This window comes from Typopeltis vanoorti, chromosome 3 (genome assembly GCF_054136105.1).
Source record: "Typopeltis vanoorti isolate ZY-2024b chromosome 3, IOZ_Tvanoo_1.0, whole genome shotgun sequence".
Classification (NCBI taxonomy): Eukaryota; Metazoa; Arthropoda; class Arachnida; order Uropygi; family Thelyphonidae; genus Typopeltis; species Typopeltis vanoorti.
In genome coordinates, this window is record NC_143551.1 from 17,381,973 (window position 1) to 17,402,219 (window position 20,247).

At 35.6% G+C, this 20,247-nt stretch overlaps 1 protein-coding gene across 4 annotated transcripts in view; it reads right to left on the bottom strand.

Annotated features, from left to right (window-relative positions):
- The window catches only part of LOC150107959 (prominin-1-A-like), a 566,181-nt gene that overhangs the window by 210,234 nt on the left and 335,700 nt on the right, over positions 1 to 20,247 (bottom strand). For all 4 annotated transcript variants that reach the window (XM_090390573.1, XM_090390570.1, XM_090390571.1 and 1 more), the window contains 2 exons: positions 19,930 to 20,050; positions 7,944 to 8,010 (listed from right to left, as the gene is read on the bottom strand). In XM_090390573.1, coding sequence (XP_090246699.1) covers positions 7,944 to 8,010; positions 19,930 to 20,050 — 188 coding nt within the window. The remainder of the gene's footprint in view (positions 1 to 7,943; positions 8,011 to 19,929; positions 20,051 to 20,247) is intronic.

The following is a 20,247-nucleotide window of genomic DNA, read 5'->3' on the forward strand; positions in this document are numbered from 1 at the left end:
CCTATGGTCCCACAGAAGGTTCTACTAAGGTAGAAGTGGAGGAATTTTTTGAAGCTTTAGAAAAAGCAACTGACACAATGAAAAAGGAAAAGTTGGTCCTTGTTGGGGATCTAAATAGTAGAGTAGGAAATGATTGTGAGACATACAAAAATATTTTGGGAAAATTTGGAGAAAAGAGCAAAGCTAATAATAATGGCAAATATCTGTTGGATTTCTGCTCAGGACATGGACTGGTTATTACTAACACCATGTTCCAACATAAAAATGTGCACAAATTCACACGGAGAGAAGAGGCTAGGAATAAGAAAAATCTCATTGATTATGTTATTGTTGATAGTGATGTTTTCTCCCTGGTTCAGGACACCAGAGTGTACAGAGGATTTGAAATTGGAAGTGATCACTATTTAGTCTTGAGCAGGATAAAATTGAATTTCATATTGAAAAGAATAACATGTAAGAAAGTTTTAAAGCGAATAAAAGTTGAGCAGCTCTCAGATGTGAACTGTAGACTAAAATACAGAAATATTATTGAAAATAAAATGAAAGAGTTTGAGAACAGGAATCAAACCTTGGAGATTCAGTGGCAAACTCTGAAGGAAACATTGATTGATTCTGCCAGAGAGGCATGTGGTGAGGTTGTGTGCAAGGATAAAAAAATCAGAACTCCCTGGTGGACACAGGAAGTTAAAGAGGCAGTGAAGGAAAAGAAGAAAGCATATCAAAAGTTCCTGGCAAATAAGTCAGCTTTTACTCTTACAGAATACAGAGACAAATGTAAGAAAGCTAAACAGTGTGTAAAACTAGCTAAACAAAAGTCATGGGAGGACTTTGGCAAGAATATAGAAAATAAATATCAAGAAGGTGGCAAAATATTCTGGAGGTTGTTGAAGAAGCTTAGGAATGGAGGAAAGAGTGCTGCAAAAGGAATTAGAGATGATAAAGGTGAAATGAAAACAGGAGAAAAAGATATCCTTGAAGTATGGAGTAATTACTTTGAAAAACTGCTAAATGAAACAAGCAGTGATGACAGCACAGTGATAAAAAACACTGACCAGGCATGCAGTCAGGAATACATATCCATACTTGAAGTAGAAAAAGCCATCAAAGGCTTGAAATGTGGAAAGGCAGCAGGAGTAGATGATATTCGACCAGAAATGCTGAAGTATGGTGGTATAAGAGTCTTACAGTGGCTGCACTGCATAGTTCAGAAAGCCTGGACAGAGGGACGAATTCCCGATGATTGGAGTAGAGCACTCATAGTACCCATATATAAAAAGGGAAATAAAACTGAATGTGAGAATTACAGAGGTATTTCCCTACTGAGTGTTCCTGGCAAGATCTATGCAAGTATACTTGAGAAACGGTTGAGAAGAATTGTGGAAGAAAAGCTTGGTGAAGAACAAGCTGGATTCAGGCCAAATAGAGGCTGTCAGGATCAGATCTTCACTTTACGACAAATAGTCGAGAAAGCATGGGAATATAACAAAGACCTGTATTTAAGTTTTGTCGATTTGGAAAAGGCATATGACAAGGTGCCAAGAGAGAAGCTATTCAATACGCTGCAGTTATATGGTGTCAATGGGGCATTATATCAAGCAATACTTAGTCTTTATTTGAGTTGTGAGTCAGCAGTTAGAATTGAAGGAAGTACAGGAAGATGGTTTAATGTTAAATCTGGTGTGAGACAAGGATGTACATTATCTCCTCTGTTGTTCATTATCTATATAGATCACATTATGAAGGAATGTGGTATTAAACCTGATATCAAAATTGGAGATGTTAATGTCAGCTCTTTGCTTTATGTGGATGATGTTATACTTCTAAATAAATCCGCTACAAGTCTGCAAGATTCTCTGACTAAATTGAATAGCTGTTGTAATAGATATGGTATGAAGGTCAGCAATAAAAAGACAAAGACAATGAAAATAGGCAGAATCATTGAAAATGTCAACTGTGTTGTGAATGGAGAACCTGTGGAACAAGTAAAACATTTCAGCTACTTAGGCACGATTTTTAGTGAAGATGGTAAATTAAATATAAAAATAGACAACAGAATCTGCAAAGCTGGTATGGTGGGAAGTCAATTGAATAAATTCATATGGAATAAGAAAGAAATTAGTCGGAACACTAAATTAGCTGTATACAAGACAGTGTTCAAACCAGTTTTAACTTATGGATCTGAGAGCTGGGTCAGAAGTAAAACACTTGACCAAAGACTAGAGACCGCAGATATGAGAGTCCTGAGAAAGATTAGAGGCGTGAACAGATGGCATCAATGGCAATATCATATTAAAAATGAGGATATTAGGAAAGAACTTGACATTGTCAGCATCCAGGAATGCGTTAGCAGAGCTAATCTCAGATGGTATGGTCACTTAAATAGAATGGGAGTGGAAAGATTAGCAAAACAAGTGTTCTCTGCCAGGTTGGCAGGAAAACGACCCAGAGGAAGACCAAGATATAGGTGGATTGATATGGTAGAAAGTGCCTTAGATGATAGAAATATAAGATCTGATAATGTTGGAGTCTTGACAAGTAACAGACTGATTTGGAGGAAAATTGTAGATAGGAAGTTAGTAATGATGTAATTTTTTCATGTAGAACTGTCATATCCTGTACACCCCTTGAGGGTACATGGCAGGAAGTTGATGATGATGATGACATAAATGGCCTTCATGGATTATGAGAAAGCATACGATCAAATCAACAGAACAAATGAATCAATATACTATATGAATTGAAAGCTACTCCTCAAACCACAAAAGCAACAACAAATATAATGAAAGAAAGCTATATTAAAATTAATAATGAAACAACCAAAAAAATTAAAACCAACTGAGGTCTCATTCAATGAAGTGAAAATAGGAAATAAAGAATTAACCAGCCTTTTGTATGCAATCAAGTTATTTTTGCTGAAAATGAAGACCAATTACAGAAAAATTTATACATGTTGAACAAAATAGTAGAACAATATGACATGAAAATCTCAATAAATAAAATGAAATCAATAGCATTTTAATGTAAAGAAATTAAAAGATGCAAACTAGTCATCCACAACAGAGTAACAGAACAAGTGAACAAATTTAAATATCTAGGAAATTACATAAGTCCCAATGGAGAAATCAACATTGCATATTCTTCTTCTTGCATATTCTGCAATTGAGCAGGTTCTTCTTTCAGTAACAGAAACTCTCCTTCCACTCTGTTCTGAGCCTTCTCTTTCAAGGTTGTGTACCAACATTGCATATAAAAAGCAAAAATTCCTAGCAGTCATTGGAACTTTGAACAGACACTTCAATAAACAAACAACCCAAGTAAAACTATATAAAATAATAGCCAAACCAATTCTGAAATATGGCAGTGAAACATGGACTTGGGGAGAACGAGATAAAAGACAAGTGAAAGCTGCAGAAATGAAGTTCCTAAGATCAGGCTATAAAAGAATAGACAAGATAAGAAATGAAGAAATAAAAAAACAATTATCCATAGTCAACATAACAGAAGACATCACATGATATATACTTATGAGATGATATAATGCATCTATAAAATCAAGAAAAATATGAAATTCCCTATAAAAAAGGAGAGGGAGTAAGACAAGTAGATGTCATTTCAACTAAGTTATTCACAGCAGCCTAAGAAATTTTTAAAAATCTGCAATGGGGAAAAAATACAGGTATTATAATAAATGGGAAAGAACTAAGTCACCTATAATTTGCTAATGATGTTGTTTTAGGAAACTGCAAAAGAACTTTAACAAAATGATCAATGAATTGAATGTAGAAAGTAAAAAAGAAAGGATAAAATAAAACAAAGAAATAAAAATAACGCACAATAAATCAACTTCTTTTCTTCCACTCATGGCAGGGTGAGTTCCTCAAAGATGAATTTTTGCCATTTCTTTCTGTCTGCTGTCTTTTTATGAGGTTCTATTATGGAGTTTAAGTGGGTGTTTTCTTTAATGTTGTCAATCCATTTCTTTCTTGGTCTTTCTCTGCTGGATTGTCTTTCAATTCTGCCATTTAATGATATGTTTAGTAGTCTTTCTGGGTTCATTCTTGAAACATGTCCAAACCAGTGTAGTTGGCTCTTTTTTAGTGCTGCAATTATTGTTTCTTAAAAGTTAAGTTCAGTCCACATGGTTAGTCGAGTCACTATGTGCTTTGCAACCATATGCCTAGGAAAGGAGTGTCCTGGGTTTGATTCCTGTTGCTGATGTGACAAGCTTAGAATCTTTCTCAGACATAGCCAAGTTAGACTATCTTGGACGTGAACTGCAGGGTTTTGCAGGGGATGAAAAATAGGGTGGTTAGCCCTAAGCCTCCCATCCCCAGTTTATCTCTGGGGATGGGAGGCATAGGGCTAACCACCTTATCCTTATGTACAATTGTAGTTAAATAGAAAATCCCCTATTCATTTAACTACAAATGATTTTTCTTTCTGTCCAGTTTGTTCTATTGATTTTTATTAGGCATTTCATTTCAAAAGCATTGGGTTTATTCTTTTTTTTTTTTAAGATCCAGCATTCTGAGCCATAGAATACTGGGGGAATTATGATGTTTTATATATCTTTAATTTGAGTTCTTTGCTTAACCTTTTATTGTTCCATATTTTTTTGTAGTCTGCCCATTGTTATCCATCCATTATTGATTCTGTATTTTGTTTCGAAATAGTCTAGATCTTCAGTGATCATTGATCACTAGGTAAATTGAATTGCATTACTTGTTCTATATTATTGTTTCCTATTTTCATTTGGATTGCTTCCCTTTTTTTCGTATTAGCATTAGTTTTGTTTTACTAAAATTGATTTTAATATCATATTTGTTACTTGTTTGATGCAGCATGGTTAGGATATTTTCTAATTTTTCTTGGTGTCTACAGTGATAACTATGTTGTCAGCATACTTTAAATGTGTTATATTTCTTCCATTTACAGTTATGCCTTCACACATCTGTGAAAAGAAATAAACAAAAAAATGCAGATTAGCAAAAATCACATATTTAGAAGAAAAAGCAGGACTGTGTGAAGAAGCATACAAAAAAAAAATGTGACTCCAAGACCATTTATGAAATAGTTAAAGAGGTAACTAGAACATTCTCACTCAATCCAGTTTCAATATTGCAAAAAGATGGCACAACAAGTAGCAGTGAAACAACAAAAGAAATATGGACTAATAATTTTAAAGAAACATTTGCAGCTGAAGAAAACATAGATCAAGACGCTTTTAATCAAGAAGAAACTTCTGACACAAAAGACATACTAAATGAAGAAATACATAGAGCAATCGAACAAATGAAAAATGATAAAGCACCATGCATAGACATTTAAAAAGAACTTCTGGAAAAATGGGGAGAAAGCATAATAAATTACCTAAGGCAGCTGTTCAACAAAATATTAAAGAAAGGAAATTTACCAACAGAATGCAGAACAGGCCAGATCATACCCATCCACAAAAAAGGAGATGTCAGATCCTGCACTAACTATAGATCTATCACCCTTCTAAGCCACTGCTATAAAATATTCATCAGGATTCTTCAAAACACAGTTAAACATTTTTAAATAGGAGAAGCATAATAGATACAATTTTCATATTAAACAGATTAGCAGATCTTATGAGAGGCAAAATTAAACTACTGCTGTTTTATTGACTTCAAGCAAGATTTTGACTCAATAAACAGAAGCAAACTCATTAAAATTCTAGAAAACAGAGGCTTCCACAAATACCTATTAAATCGCATCAAGAATTACTATTCAGAAACACAAGCAATTGTGAAATACAAAAACACAGAAACAGATCAAATAGCAATTAAAAAAGGAGTTATGCAAGGCTGCCCATTGTCACCATATTTATTCAACCTATATCTAAAAGAAGTAGTAGATAAAGGACTACAGATGTGTGAAGGCATAACTGCACAATAAATACATAACAAAAAAGTCAGTAAATACGTATGGAACACTGGGAAACTAATATAGTAACTTCCTGTGTTTACTTAGGACAAAAGATACAGTAGAGGAAGGCTGTGAAGAAGTTTTGTGTAGAATTCAACTTGGTTTGGTAGCCTTTGGAAAATACCACGAAGTAATCAAAGGAAACATCCCAATCTGCCTTAACAGGCCATAAAAAGAACCAAATATCAATGGAGAAGTATTATTAAAAGAAGACTCAAAAATGGGCAAAATTCATATACGAATGGTGTTCCACAGATGGAAAGAGCTAAAGGAAGACCAAGAAGTGAGAGGATGCGATTAAAGAAATCAATGGAACTCAGGGGAAGGAAAAAAAAACAAAAAATAGCACTGAATAGAGACCTTCATCCAGCAGTGGACAGAAGATAGTTCATCATCATCATCATCATGCATTTCAAGGAATTTAGGCCTAGCATGGCCTGTTCCAGCCTTAGAAGTCATCGTTGAATAGTTTAAGAGGACGTCCTGGTTTTCTTTTTCCTGATGGCTTGTACTTGAAGGCTTGTTTTGGTAATCTTTCTGTTTTCATTCTTTGAACGTGTTCAATCCATTTATGTTTATATTTTTTAATTTTTTCTATTACTGGTTCTTTGTTTAATTCTTTCATAATTTCTTCATTTCTTTTGCAATCAAATAGGGTATACTTTGCAGTTTTTCTCATAAACTTCATTTCTGCTGTTGTTAACCTTTGTTTGTCTTTTTGTTTTATTGTCCAGATTTCGCTTCCATACATTAAGACTGGTAGGGCTAATGTATTGTATACTTTTAGTCTGGTTTGTTTTTTGAACTAGGTTTGGTTTAAATATAGAGTTAATTACACCTATTTTTAAATATTTTGCAATTTTTAAGTTTATATCTTTTTCATTTTCATATGTGATCGTACATCCTAGGTAGTTAAATGAATTCACCTGTTCTAAGATCTTGTTATCTATTACTATTTTAGTTCTTGCTGGATCTTGTCCTTTAAAGGCCATAGTTTTTGATTTTTCTATTGATATTATCATACCATAATCTTTGGATATCTCATTTAGATTTAAAATAGCTTTCTGTAGTTTATCTTCAGAATTTGTAATTATTATTTGGTTGTCGGCAAAGAGGAGAGTGTTTAGTAGGAGAAAGTTTAATTCCTTGATGTAAATTTTTATTCCATTTTATTATTATTTCATTTAAGTAGATATTAAGAAGAGTTGCTGAGAGGGGACATCCCTGTCGGACCCCTTGGTTTATCTCTCTCATATATGATAGCTCGTGATTTAATCTTATTTGTATTTGATTATTTTAAAGATAGTTGATTATTATTATTAAGTATAGGCTCCTAAATTATCAATGTGGTGCATGTGATAATGATATTTATAAATGAAGAAGTCTCCAGAAAAATGATCGTCATAAAATGAAATCCATCCACTTCTGCTTAAGACAATCCCTCAGAATTTTTTATTCTTTTTGCTGAAATTGTAATTTCTTTTATGTAATATTATATATGCAAGTAATGTCATTTATCATACATTGTAATTTAGTGACATAAGAGTGAATTCAGTGTCTTTATACATTAAGACATAAACCAAACAAAAAACTTGCAGAGTCACAAAGTGGTATCCAAGATATATTCTTGATCATCTATCCCTCTCTTCCAATTTGCAAATGTTGGAACAGCACCTAGATAATCTTTGAGTCAACTTGCTGTTGACTGAGATGTCAGTGATATTTTCATGTATTATGTCTGTAAAAATATATATATATACTCAGACTAGTTTCTGTTTTGTAAGAAGTAAAAATCAAGGAATTAAAAAACAAATGAATAACTTTAAAAAAAAAAGGATCAGAAAGAGCAACAACTAGAAAATATTGTAATGATTGACTTATTTATTTTGAGGAACAAAACAATTTAAGAACTTGGAAATGATTAGTCAAATAAGCAATGAAGTTACAATTTCTTTTGCCATTTTACTATAATACTAAACTTTATAGTAACTTACTGTCCAAACTCTCCTCTAGTTTGGCTTGCAATTGTCTGAAATTCTTCTTCAAAAGATTTTCAATCTCCTACAATAAATAAAAAACATTCACAAGACTATTACACTTTTTTTATAACATGAATGTTTTTTTTATAAAAAACATTCATGTTATATAAAAAATCAAATTAAGCATTAATACAAGGCAACATCTTAAAGTTTCATACATTTTTTAAATGACAAAATTTTAGGTTCAAGTTTGAATTCAACTTCTTTTTTTCTTTTTCAGAGAGAGACAGACAGAGATTACTCCACTTCATGCTAAATAATAAATGAATACACTGGGTAGACAGTCACAGTAAAGAATGAAATAATCATCTTGAAAAATTTGTAGATACCTATCCTGCTACCATGTTCAGTTCAATGAAATATTATAGCAACTTCACTCCTCATGTGCAATTGTCTGAAACAATTAATCTCCTACAATATAAAAAACCATGAGACTAACACTTTTTTTATAACATGAATGTTTTTTTTATAACATTCATTAAGTGAAAAAATCAAATAAGCATTAAAAAAACTCATCATACATTGGCTTAAATCAAAATCATTTAATAACTTCTTTTTTTTTTTTAATTATGAGACAGACAGAGATTACTCCATAGAGTTAATATTGTGAGAGACCAATGCAACCATTACTCACATAGATACCTATCCTGCTACCATGTTCAGTTCAATGAAATATTATAGCAACTTCACTCCTCATGTGACACTTACCAACTGCTAAGTGAAATGTATTAAGTGAATATAATATAATAAGCAATAACTCATCCATTGGCTTCAAAATCTCTTAATAATTTTTTTTTCTAATTATGATTATTATATGGATATCTCCATAGAGTTAATATTGTGAGAGACCAATGCAACCATTACTCACATAATACCTATCATACCTTTGTTTAAACTCATTCACCATCTGAGCAAGCATTATTATTATTATTAATATCTAACCTCCATGGAGTTAGAGACTCACTGAACACTATTGCATGCTCCATATGCCATAAAATGATTCAATGTGTCTACATTCACAACAGACTTAAGCCATGCATTCCACTCACAAACCACTCTCCATGCAAAGAACCCTCTCACTCCTCTGCTCACATCCTCTTTATACAGTTCGCAGTGATGGCCTCTTGTTCTAATCCTCCCATTTTATGAAAAATCTCTTCCATGGCCACCTAATAACAATCCCTGACTAGCTTATATGTCTCAAATCATATCCCCCACCATCTTCCTCCTATTCATGAGGCTTTGAAACTTATATTCTCTAAATCTATCCTTGTACTCCACGTTCCAAAGACCACTGACCACCTTTGTGAATCTTCTCTGGATCATCAACTTTTTTTTTCTGTATGTACATCACACAGTAAGAGATCATTATTTTGTTTTCTACACTGTGGTGGCCTGACATGCTTTGATGAAGATTAGGATCAGTATCCACAAGTTCAAATCATTTTATCACAACAATTCCAGGTGGCTTGCAGTGCTACTGAAGTGGAAGCAACTTATCCTTTTTCCTGGGGGCTTTTTTCCCCTCAGAGTTTTCTTCACGAGTCTTCGTATAGGTCTCGCGCAGTTTTCCTGAGTGACAGGTTAGGAGTTTTCTCCATCCAATACAATAAGGAAACGAAGTGTGCGGGATTTCGATTCCATGTTCCTATTGTAAGAAAAGAGGGATTCCGTTTACTTAAAAAGAAAGAAGATAATTATCAGTGTGTTTCATCATCCAGTGATCGTAACGAGAGAAAGAAAATTCTATAACGAAGTCGGTGCCCACGTGGTGAATTTCACAGCCATAGAATAGATGATCCTACATATGTCCTTGATTGAAGAAAGTAAGGTAAAGATTGTGAAAGCCCATCTTAGTGCGAAAAGAACTTAGGACTGATAAGTTATAGAAGAGTTCGTCCTAGGGAGGTAAAAATCGGAAAAAGTAGAGACCAGTATAGAAGACCCAAGTCAAAAGGTACTGTAAAATCTCGTGTCAATTCAAATCATATGTAACTGTAATCATTGTTCAATTACTGAACAGTTGAAGGAATTAATGAGAATTATACTAGGACTTTAGTACATGTCAGACTAGAATGAAAATGAGCTTGTTACTATATATTAATAAGTATTCATGTGCCTAGAGATTTATGCATGTACATTGTATTTTATTTAAGAGAGTTTTAAGGGTCAAAAGTGTGTATTAGTTCAGCAAAAGGATAAATTTAATCCATATTGTCTTGGTAAGAAAATTAGAGTAACTGAGGCGCTAGTGTCCTTGGTAAATGTGGCGGTCGAGTTTAGCTAGTCTAGAAAACGTGTTTTTAAAGTTAAATATAGTGTGGCTTTTTGTCACAAATTGTGCTAAAATTGTGCATCGGTTAGAAACAAGTGTCCTTCAGTGGTATTATTGTTTAGAACTGTGGTGTATATATTGTGTTTTCACTGCCGTTTGTATCACTATATCAACGTGTAAAGATGGCGTCCAACAAGAAACGTACGTCAGCGGCGCGCAGGACTTCTACTACTACACGAAAGGCTGGCTCAGCGTTAGATTTTTCGCAATGGATGCGTTGCGGAAACTGCTACATGTATGCACCGAAAAATGTGAAGGATCTGTGGTCGGTCTGGCAAAATGAAAAGAAAGAAAATGTCGACGTATGTGAGAAGTGTCGGGATAGGCTGGAGCGTTTAGGAATGGAAGCTGACATCTGGACCGTAGCGGAAGAACTTCGGCGGGAGTTTATGAAAATGAAAAATGACCTTCATCTTCTTCATGAGGAAGTGGAAGTGATCGGTAAGGAGATACTGGAAGTTAAAGCTGAGTTTAATGTGTTAAACAGAGAAATTAGGACTATAGAGATTACTTTAGCTGAAGTAACTAGAACAGGATTACATATGGGTGAGTCTTTGGTGAATGATTCAGTAATAAATAGTATGGGAGTGATTGGGAGTCAACATAATAAAACCACAAGTAGCCAAGAAGAAATGAGATGTAGTGAGAGTGGGGGGGTAAGTAATAGAGAGTTGAGTAATGAAGCTGGGAGAGTCATGCTGAATAGTGTAGAGAATGAGTCCATGAGTGTGAACTTGAATGAAGTTAATAGTGGTAAAATATATGGTGATTCTATGATTAAGGGTATGGAGAGTGGTATGCATGAGGAGTGCTTGGCTGATGGTACAATAGAAAGAGTGGCTTTAGCAATAAAGAGAGGGCATGAAACAGACAAGATGATAGTTATGGTGGGTACGAATGACCTGAGAGGTAGTATAAATCGGGTAGGAAAAGATTTAAGAACATTATTAGATATTGTGAAGAGGAAAAGTGTCAATGGGAGAATAGTGTGTGTGCTGCCTCGTTTTGACAATTACGAGTTAAGTAGACGAGCAATGATAATGAATGATATGATTGCAAGAATGTGCAGAAAAAGAGGTCTGGAGTTTGTTGATGTTTGGAGTGTGTTTGAAGGAAAAAGGCAGTTGTATGCTAGAGATGGACTGCATCTTAACATGGAAGGACATAAGAGATTGAAGAAGTTATTGTTTTCTGAACAGGTTGAAGTTATTGGGCAGGGAAACTAATATTGAAAAGATTGAGTGTAAGAGAGAGAAACTTTAGCACTGATTGTGTATTTATTGATCCTTATAGGCAGAATAAATTGCAGAAGAGAGGGGAAAAAAATCGGCATAGGACTACGGTAGTTAGTGACTTATATATCAGTTCTAAAGCCGGTACAAGATCTAGAGGGAATCTGTAATTTTTGTATACCAATGCTAGAAGCATTAGAAATAAGAGAGAAGAATTTTTGGCATTAGTCATTGAAATCTCACCAAAAGTTGTAGGCATTAGTGAAACTTGGCTGTCAGCAGAAGATGTGGTCACTGGAATTGAATGTGATGGGTACAGTATTTTCAGGGAGGATAGAGAAGATAGAACAGGAGGAGGAGTACTGTTGATGATAGCTGATGTGTTGCAGCCAAAGAAAGTAGTATATCATGATGATAGACATGTGAATGAGAGTTCATTTGAGGCAGTCTGGTGCGAAATAGTGACCAACGCAACCAAATATACAGTTGGATGCTGCTATAGGCCAGGGAGTACAGGGGGAGATATTGAATTCATGCATCAGCAACTTAGTGCAATGAGTGAAGGCTTAGTGATTATTATGGGGGATTTTAATTATGGTGATATCAATTGGAAGGAGGAAATATCACGTAGCAAAAAGGAAATGGAGTTCATACATCTGCTACGAGATAATTACTTGAAACAGCACGTAACTGAAGGGACACGTGGTGTGAGAGTGTTGGACCTGGTTATTGGTTCAGAGGTTATATGCTTAAGTAAGGTGACCTCGTTACCTCCAGTTGGTGAAAGCGATCATGTGGTATTGACTTGGGAGGTTGCAAAATCTGTGGATTTTTCTATTAAGAAGGGGTATGTACGAAACTACAGGTTAGGCAATTATAACAAGCTTCGGAGTGAGCTTGCAGCCATCCCATGGCAGAACATATTGCAAGGGAAAGATGTTAGCAGTGCTTGGGATAAAATCAGCGGGTATCTGAGGAAAGCAATATCAGATTGTGTCCCCATGGTCAGGAGGTCAAACAAGGCAGGCATTAGATGGATGAGCAGTAGTATCAAGCTTGAACTACAAAAAAAAAGAAAATGTTATGGAGAATTTACAAGGAGAAGGGCGATCAGGACACCCATGAGCAGTACAAGGCTCAAGCTAGGAAGGTTACCAGCATAGTAAGAAAAGCTAAATCAGATTATGAGAAGACCTTAGCCAAAGAGATCAAGGGTAATCCCAAAGAGTTCTTCAGCTATGTGGCAAGTAAGAGGAAGAATGACTTCGGAAGGATAACCTTAGTGGGTGCTGATGGTATTGAGGTGACAAAATCAGATGTAATAGTCGAGTTACTGAGTGATCACTTCTCAAAAGTCTATCACCCAAGTGAGGATATCTCTATACCTATAGCAATACCTAATGTGAGAATTGAAGCTAAAGAATCAGAGGTATTAAATATATTGCGAAACTTAAATGCAAACACTGCGGTAGGCTTAGATGGAATATCAGCTCGGGTGTTGCGTGAATGTGCAAATGAATTGTCAACCCCTCTTACCTGGATATTTAATTTAAGTTTGAACTCTGGTATGGTCCCTAGGGAGTGGAAGTTAGGCAAAGTGGTTCCTTTGCATAAGGGTGGCTCTAAAACTGCAGTATTGAATTACAGACCAATCACCATCTCAGGAGTAGTGGTAAAAGTATTGGAAAAGTTGGTTAAAGACAAAATTCAAGAATGGGTGGATCAGGATATGATACTCTATAGAGGCCAACATGGTTTTGTTAAAGGTAGATCCTGCCTTAGCAATCTATTAACTATCCATAATAGAATAACATCAGAGTTGGACAAAGGAACTGGCTACACAGTGGTACTTCTGGATTTTGCTAAGGCTTTTGACAGGATACCCCATAGAACACTGTTACGCAAATTGGAGCAGATGGGAATGGATATTAAATTGGTGATATGGATAGGAGAATGGCTCAGGGAGAGATACCATAAGGTGGTGTATGGAGGAGCCGAGTCCAGAATGAGGCAGGTGACCAGTGGCGTGCCTCAGGGCTCTGTGCTTCGGCCAATGTTGTTTAATTTGTATATAAATGATATAGGAAACGGCTTAAAGGGAGATATTCAGTTGTTTGCTGATGATGCAAAGTTGTGTAGTGCAATAAAAAATCAAGCTGATGTTGAAAGTTTGCAGGAGGATTTAAATAAGCTGGTAAAATGGGCAAAAGAAAATGGATGTCAGTTCAATGTGGAAAAGTGTAAAGTCTTGCATTTTGGGATTAAAAGATTACCAGCTGTGTACTACATCGATGGAAAGGTACTCCAAGAGATTGATGAGGCTAGGGACTTAGGGGTATTGGTAGATAAGGAGATGAAGTTCAGAGGACACATTGCTAAGGTGTCCAAGATTGCACATAGGATTACTTGGTTGTTGAGGAACACACTGACATCCAGAGATAAAGAGGTTATTATTCCCCTTTATAAAGCATTGATACTTCCACATTTGGATTACTGTGCTCAGGTCTGGTCACCTGGATTCCTTGGAGATGAGGAGGCTGTGGAGAGGGTTCAGAGAAGAGTGACCAAGTTGGTGAGTGATATAAAAAATGCTCCCTACATTGATAGATTGAGAGCTTGTGGATTGCAGAGATTGGTTGATAGGCGAAGAAGAGGGGATATGATAGAAACATTCAAATTACTAAAAGGTTTTTATAGGATTGATGCAGGGGAAATGTTTCAGCTGTGTGATAGTGATGGAAGAACAAGAGGTCATCTCTGGAAATTAAAGAAGAGTGTGGTTAACAAAGGTGTCAGAACAAGGTTTTTTGCCTGGAGGGTGGTGAATGAGTGGAATTCATTGCCTGACTTTGTTGTGAGATCTTCATCTGTAAATGAATTCAAGAAGAGATATGACAGATATTGTTTTGCTAGCTTGGGTCTCCCGCGATGAGTCTACTGACTCCATGGAGATACCCGTAATAATAATAATAATAATAATAATAATAATATATTAATCACAACTTGTTTCAAATACTTCAGTTTGCATTGTTACCTCATTCAGTCTAAAATTCGCATACAATTTTTGGTTTCTTATCAACACACACACTTATATCTCATAATTCAAGTTTTGGCACTAAAGTGATAACTTTTCACTTCTTTTTTATCATTGGCACTCACTATTTCACCCTTCCTTTTATCCATAGTTAATGTTGAAGGATAGTTTTTTTTTTTTTAAATTAAACTTTCATGCAATTGTTTGCCTGTGCTTCCAGCCATGAAGCCTGCCATTGGGTAATTAGCTTTGATCTAAGCTATCTGAAGTCTGTATATGGGACTGTCACACAGTACACGAAAAAAGTATCTGCAATCTCATTTCCCTTAATTCCAATGTAGCTGGGAATCCAGCACATCCAAACATCAAAATTAAGAGTCTTCATTTTGTACAATAGTTCTAAAACCTCACAAAGCACAGGATGTGGATGATACACAGGAGATGAGATGGCCTATAAAGAACTCAATGAGTTTGTATAAATTACACATTTCTTGTAGCATTTTTCTTTTATATGCACAAGTGCAAGATGAATGGTGTGCACCTATTGAAGATAGTAATGTCAATAAACACAGCAGCACAACTAACAGAAGTCTCAGATCTTGAACCACCAGTATAGATTGGTAACAAATCAGAGTGGGCTACTTTGCATGCATTAAAAAATTGTAGGAAAGCATCTCTTACAAGTTTCTAAATGGACCAAATAGTCAAATGTTGATCAGTGTCTATGAAAGCTATGCTTCTATTGGAAAGAAGTTTATTGCTTTTCAAGTACCAGAGAAGCATTGCATTCATCATTTTTACCAAAACCTAACAAAGACAGCTGGTCAGAGTAACAGAATGATAATTGTTTGCTTGTGCTGTAACTTTCCTGGTTTTGGAATGGCAGTGACAACTGAATTATGCCAAGAATTTGGAAACTCTTCCTCCATAAGTATTATGTTGGACAGCAAGAGAAGGAGATCCACAGAAGATGTTTTATCTCATAATGAATGTCATCAGGACCTACAACTCTGAGGTGAGAGAGTAAAAAAGATCTTTTTAGTTCCTCTTCAACAAATGACTGATTGTAGAGCTCAAACCCATTGGTAGAAAAGTTTAGTCACTTTTCTCTTGTTGCTTATTCAATATTGAAACATTAGGATGATATGAAGCTGTTGCCGAGATATTTTTTATCATTATTATTACATGACACATCTAGGGAGTCCAAAGACTCATCGAGGGAGGGCACCTACTCGGCAATTCTCCATATCCACCAACTACAATGAACTGCCATCTACTGTCCACCACCACTAGTATTTTCACAGACAATCACAAATATCCATGCCCATGGCAGCATTCGAATCCACAGCCTTGTGGCTGGGGAGTGGATACACTACCTACTCGGCCAACCAGGCTAGCAAAATTTTCCCCCAAAGTGTCTGCAATATCTTTGGAGCAGCAATAATATGAGTACATCCATTATGCTCCAAGGTAGACAAACAATGTGTCCTATATCTACCTTTCATTTTCCAGATTCTATCTCATACAATTTCTGCACTGGTTGGTTGATTAAATGATGATGTAAATTAGATCCATGATTGTAATAAATTTAGTTTAATCCATGATTGTTTTCGACTCTGATGTCTCACATAATGTGCTTTGGCACAAGCACATTTTAAAGATATTAAGTTTGTTGTGGTAGGGTAACTAAGAAATAAATCCTACACATTCTGTCTTGATTGCTTTTTGGCTACTTTGCAATATGGGTTTTGTGGTGGCTTTGGATAGAGTGGAAACTGAGATGATGTTTGTGGAATTGGAACTGTTGCTACATGGACAACACAATCTGTTACATATTTTACAGCTTCAGCATTGTTTTGCAAGATGAGAAAAATTATTCCAGCCAGCATGGTCCATTTTCCACATTGGCATCTGTGTAGGAGAACATGGCTCATGTGAAGACATAGTGAAGATATTATTTGCAAATAACAAGAAAACAATCACTTCTATATATGTTCTCTTTGAATCCACGTGGGTAGAGATATGGGAGAAGGTATTGATCCAATCACTAAGAAGGGAGAGATCATGATTGTTGAGTATTCGCTCAATGATATGAGCTCATCCATTTGTGTTGGCACTACCCCACAGAGTGCTGTGTCCATTAAAGTCAGTCACAAGAAGTACTGGCTGAGGCAGTTGCAATATAAGATTATCAATTTTCATTTCATTTAACTCATAATCAGATGGTAAATAACAATGTAATAAGAAATACCACACATAGGGAAAATCACTACTGTATCCAGATCAGTATTAAGCTAGACATGATGGAAAGGAGTATGATTACCAACTAGGATAGCTACTCCACCTTGAGCAGGACCATCTCTAGTTCTGTCATTGTACAAAACAGTGAAATTCCTTAAGGTAGGGTCCTCAATGTGTTTGAAATGTTTCCTGCAGACAGAAAAGACAAAAAAAGACTTGTATTTCTGCAGCAAAATCTTGTTGAGCAAAACCCACAACAGTTGCATTATAAAAATTTTACTATTGTTTTGGCTTCGTAGATTTGTCAAATAAATTTGTCAGTTTTATATTTATCAATTGATTTTGGGAAGTATAGATGGCTAGCGTCCATCTCTTCCTCTTTACTTCTGGAAAAATATTCAATACATGTGTCAGAATCATTCAGTAAGTTTAATTTACTTTAAGTGGATACTAAGTGGAGATGATCGGTTGTTTATCTGTAAGTGATATCCTTGCCATAATTTTTTTGACAAGTAGGTTTTCACTGAACGGAACCATTTTTGGAGTCATTTCTGGAATGAGACAGTACGTCATGTGACTGATGCACTCAACAGAGAAGGACTCATAATCAAAGTTCATGTATGGTGAAATTATTAGATGGTAGAACAGACATGTGAATTTGAGCTGCTGTTGAAATTTTCTTAACTACCACCTTCTCAACATAAAGATGATCTCAGGACAGGTGTAGTGGTGGCTAACTTCCTTTTTTTTGTATCCTGATGTGATATATTTTGTTCTGTTTTAATCTTTGGCATTTCTTTTTCATCTTTCCATTTCTGACATGGATAGGAATAAGCTGGATAACCTCCCTGCTAGGTGACACATTTACCTTTCTTTGTAGAGCAAGATTTATAACCATGCTCTTTACTAACACACTGAGCACAGGTGCCATCACAAAGACAGGAAGTTTGGGCATGGTCATATTTCTGACATTTAAAACATCTCAGTGGATTAGGAATGTACAGTTGAGATACACCTAAGCCTCCAACATGTATAAAAGCAGGTTATCAAAAATAAGGATATTAATCTTCATCAGAACCAGGTGACTATCCACATATCAGAATGTTACTCATATCCATCACTCCTCTTAAAGCTCTAAACATACCTCATCAGGAACATCAAGGTGGTTACTGTGACTGGCATTCCACCCACTGGTATTGCTCTCATTAGCTTTTCAGAATGTTGCTGACATGTTTCCACAATAAACTAAAGATACCAAGAAATTATAATCTTGGTTTAATCCTTTATCCAAGTGTAAGCAAACAAAGTATGCACATGAAGTCACTTCATTACTGGGCTACTTGTATATAGAGGCTAATGACTTCACATTGATTGGCTTAGTATTCCATAATGCAATGCACATATCCTTACAGACATGTGTAATGCTATGCATTATGGAAAGGGGCCACTACCTAAACCAGTTTCAACCTTAATTGAAGTCTCATCAGTGGAAGCCATACCCAAAAGTGATACCAAGGTGGTTGAAGTAATGCAGAAGTCATATTTCCATATACAAGTAGGAAAACGGTGTCACACCTTATTACTAAAATACTCTAGATCAGAGCTAGATGTTGAAAGTTTTTTCACTTGGTTTAATCCTTTATCCAAGTGTAAGCAAACAAAGTTTGAACATGACGTCAATTCATGACTGGGCTACTTGTGCATTACTTCTGCATGACTTCAACCTTGGTACCACTTCTGGGTTTGGCTCCCAGTGATGAGATCTCAATAAAGGTCGAAACCGGTTTGGGTGGTAGCCTTTCCCAAATATGAATATGTATAATTACGGGCATGTGCATTGCATTAGGAGATACTAAGGCAATTGATGCGAAGTCATTAGCCTCTATATACAAGAAGTACAGTCATGAAGTGACTTCATATGCATACTTTGTTTGCGAACCTGGCAGTCTTTTTTTTTTTAAATAAAGACATTTTCCCTATTGCTTTTCACCTGTTGCATGGATGATGGGAAAAAATGGTACATTCATACTTGCATTATGTCTTTTGTTTCTTACTTCTTTTATCAAATGATATATCTATGCTATCAATACTTGTTTGGGACTTTGTCAAGGCTCATGGAACATTTATGGATGAAGGATTTATACTGAAGAGATTTTTAGTTAGTGCCTGAGCTACCTACTACCACAGAGTCACACGTAGATAACCACTCACTGGCAAGCAATGATAGCCCTGGAATTCCACTTGAGTGGAATGCCAGGGCTATCCTAAAGGGCACCAGAGCAAGTCTTGAGTCCTGTCCCCATACAATGGGATAGGAGCTTGCTCCAACAAAGACTTGCTCTTGCAGGTAAAACCACTAGCTGACCAATTCCAGCAAGACCATCTAGGACCACCCAAAGCAAAGGCCAAAGTAGTGCACAATTACAAGAATATCCCTTTCAGGATGTCCATGGATTACACTGCACTGAAAACATAGCAGAAGGGCAGTGATCCTTTCTTCCAACCCACCAATGATGGTGGGTTGGAAGAAAGGATAGTAAAAAAAGACACTCAGGAGAAGTAGAGCGAAGAATACAGGGGAAAAAAAAGCAAAGAAAAAGATGAATGAAAAGGGCCAGTACTTAGATGCTGCCTCTACCATGAACATGTGCCCCCACTGGTGGGGGAGTAACTATAGCTGAAGGTGCTTACAAAGTCACATGCAACATTTGAAATTATAAAACTCTTGGCAAAAACACTGTGGTAAGTGAATTTTTAACCAGTGTCAAATTGTGAAATCAATGTATCAACCATGTTAATTCAAAAAACGTGTGTTACTAGAAACCATGTAAAGCAAGAGATTCCTGTATATACTTAAGGTAGCACATGTGTTTGATTCTGATAATGTTAATAGAGACTGCAAAAGCTATATTGGCCAAGTTTTTAACAGACTAAATTTTATTCACTGATGTCACACTAATCAAGTATGTTTTTTGATTAAGTAACAAATACATAAATACATACTGGTTATTATACTAAATATCATAAGGACAAATTATTTTTACGATTTGATTATAATTCTGTTTAACATATCTATATATATAATATTGTCATACTTACAGAATCTGTATTATTTAAAAATAAGTGAAAATCTGAGATACTTTGCTGAAAAGTTTGGGGTAACGCTTGGATCCCATGTTCCACATACTCATTGGTAACAAAGGCACATACAACACCAAACCTATATGTGGAGGGGGGAGGGTAGAAATAAAAACATTAATCTTGAGTGACAAAATTACAAGCTTAGAAATAGCTACATACAAGGTTATTAGAAATGCTCTTGGAAACAATAATGTATCGGTCTGCTTTACCAAAAACAAATAATTCTTTGTGCAAGTACTGAGATTGCCTTGTGATAACTTCCACGAAGCTAGATCA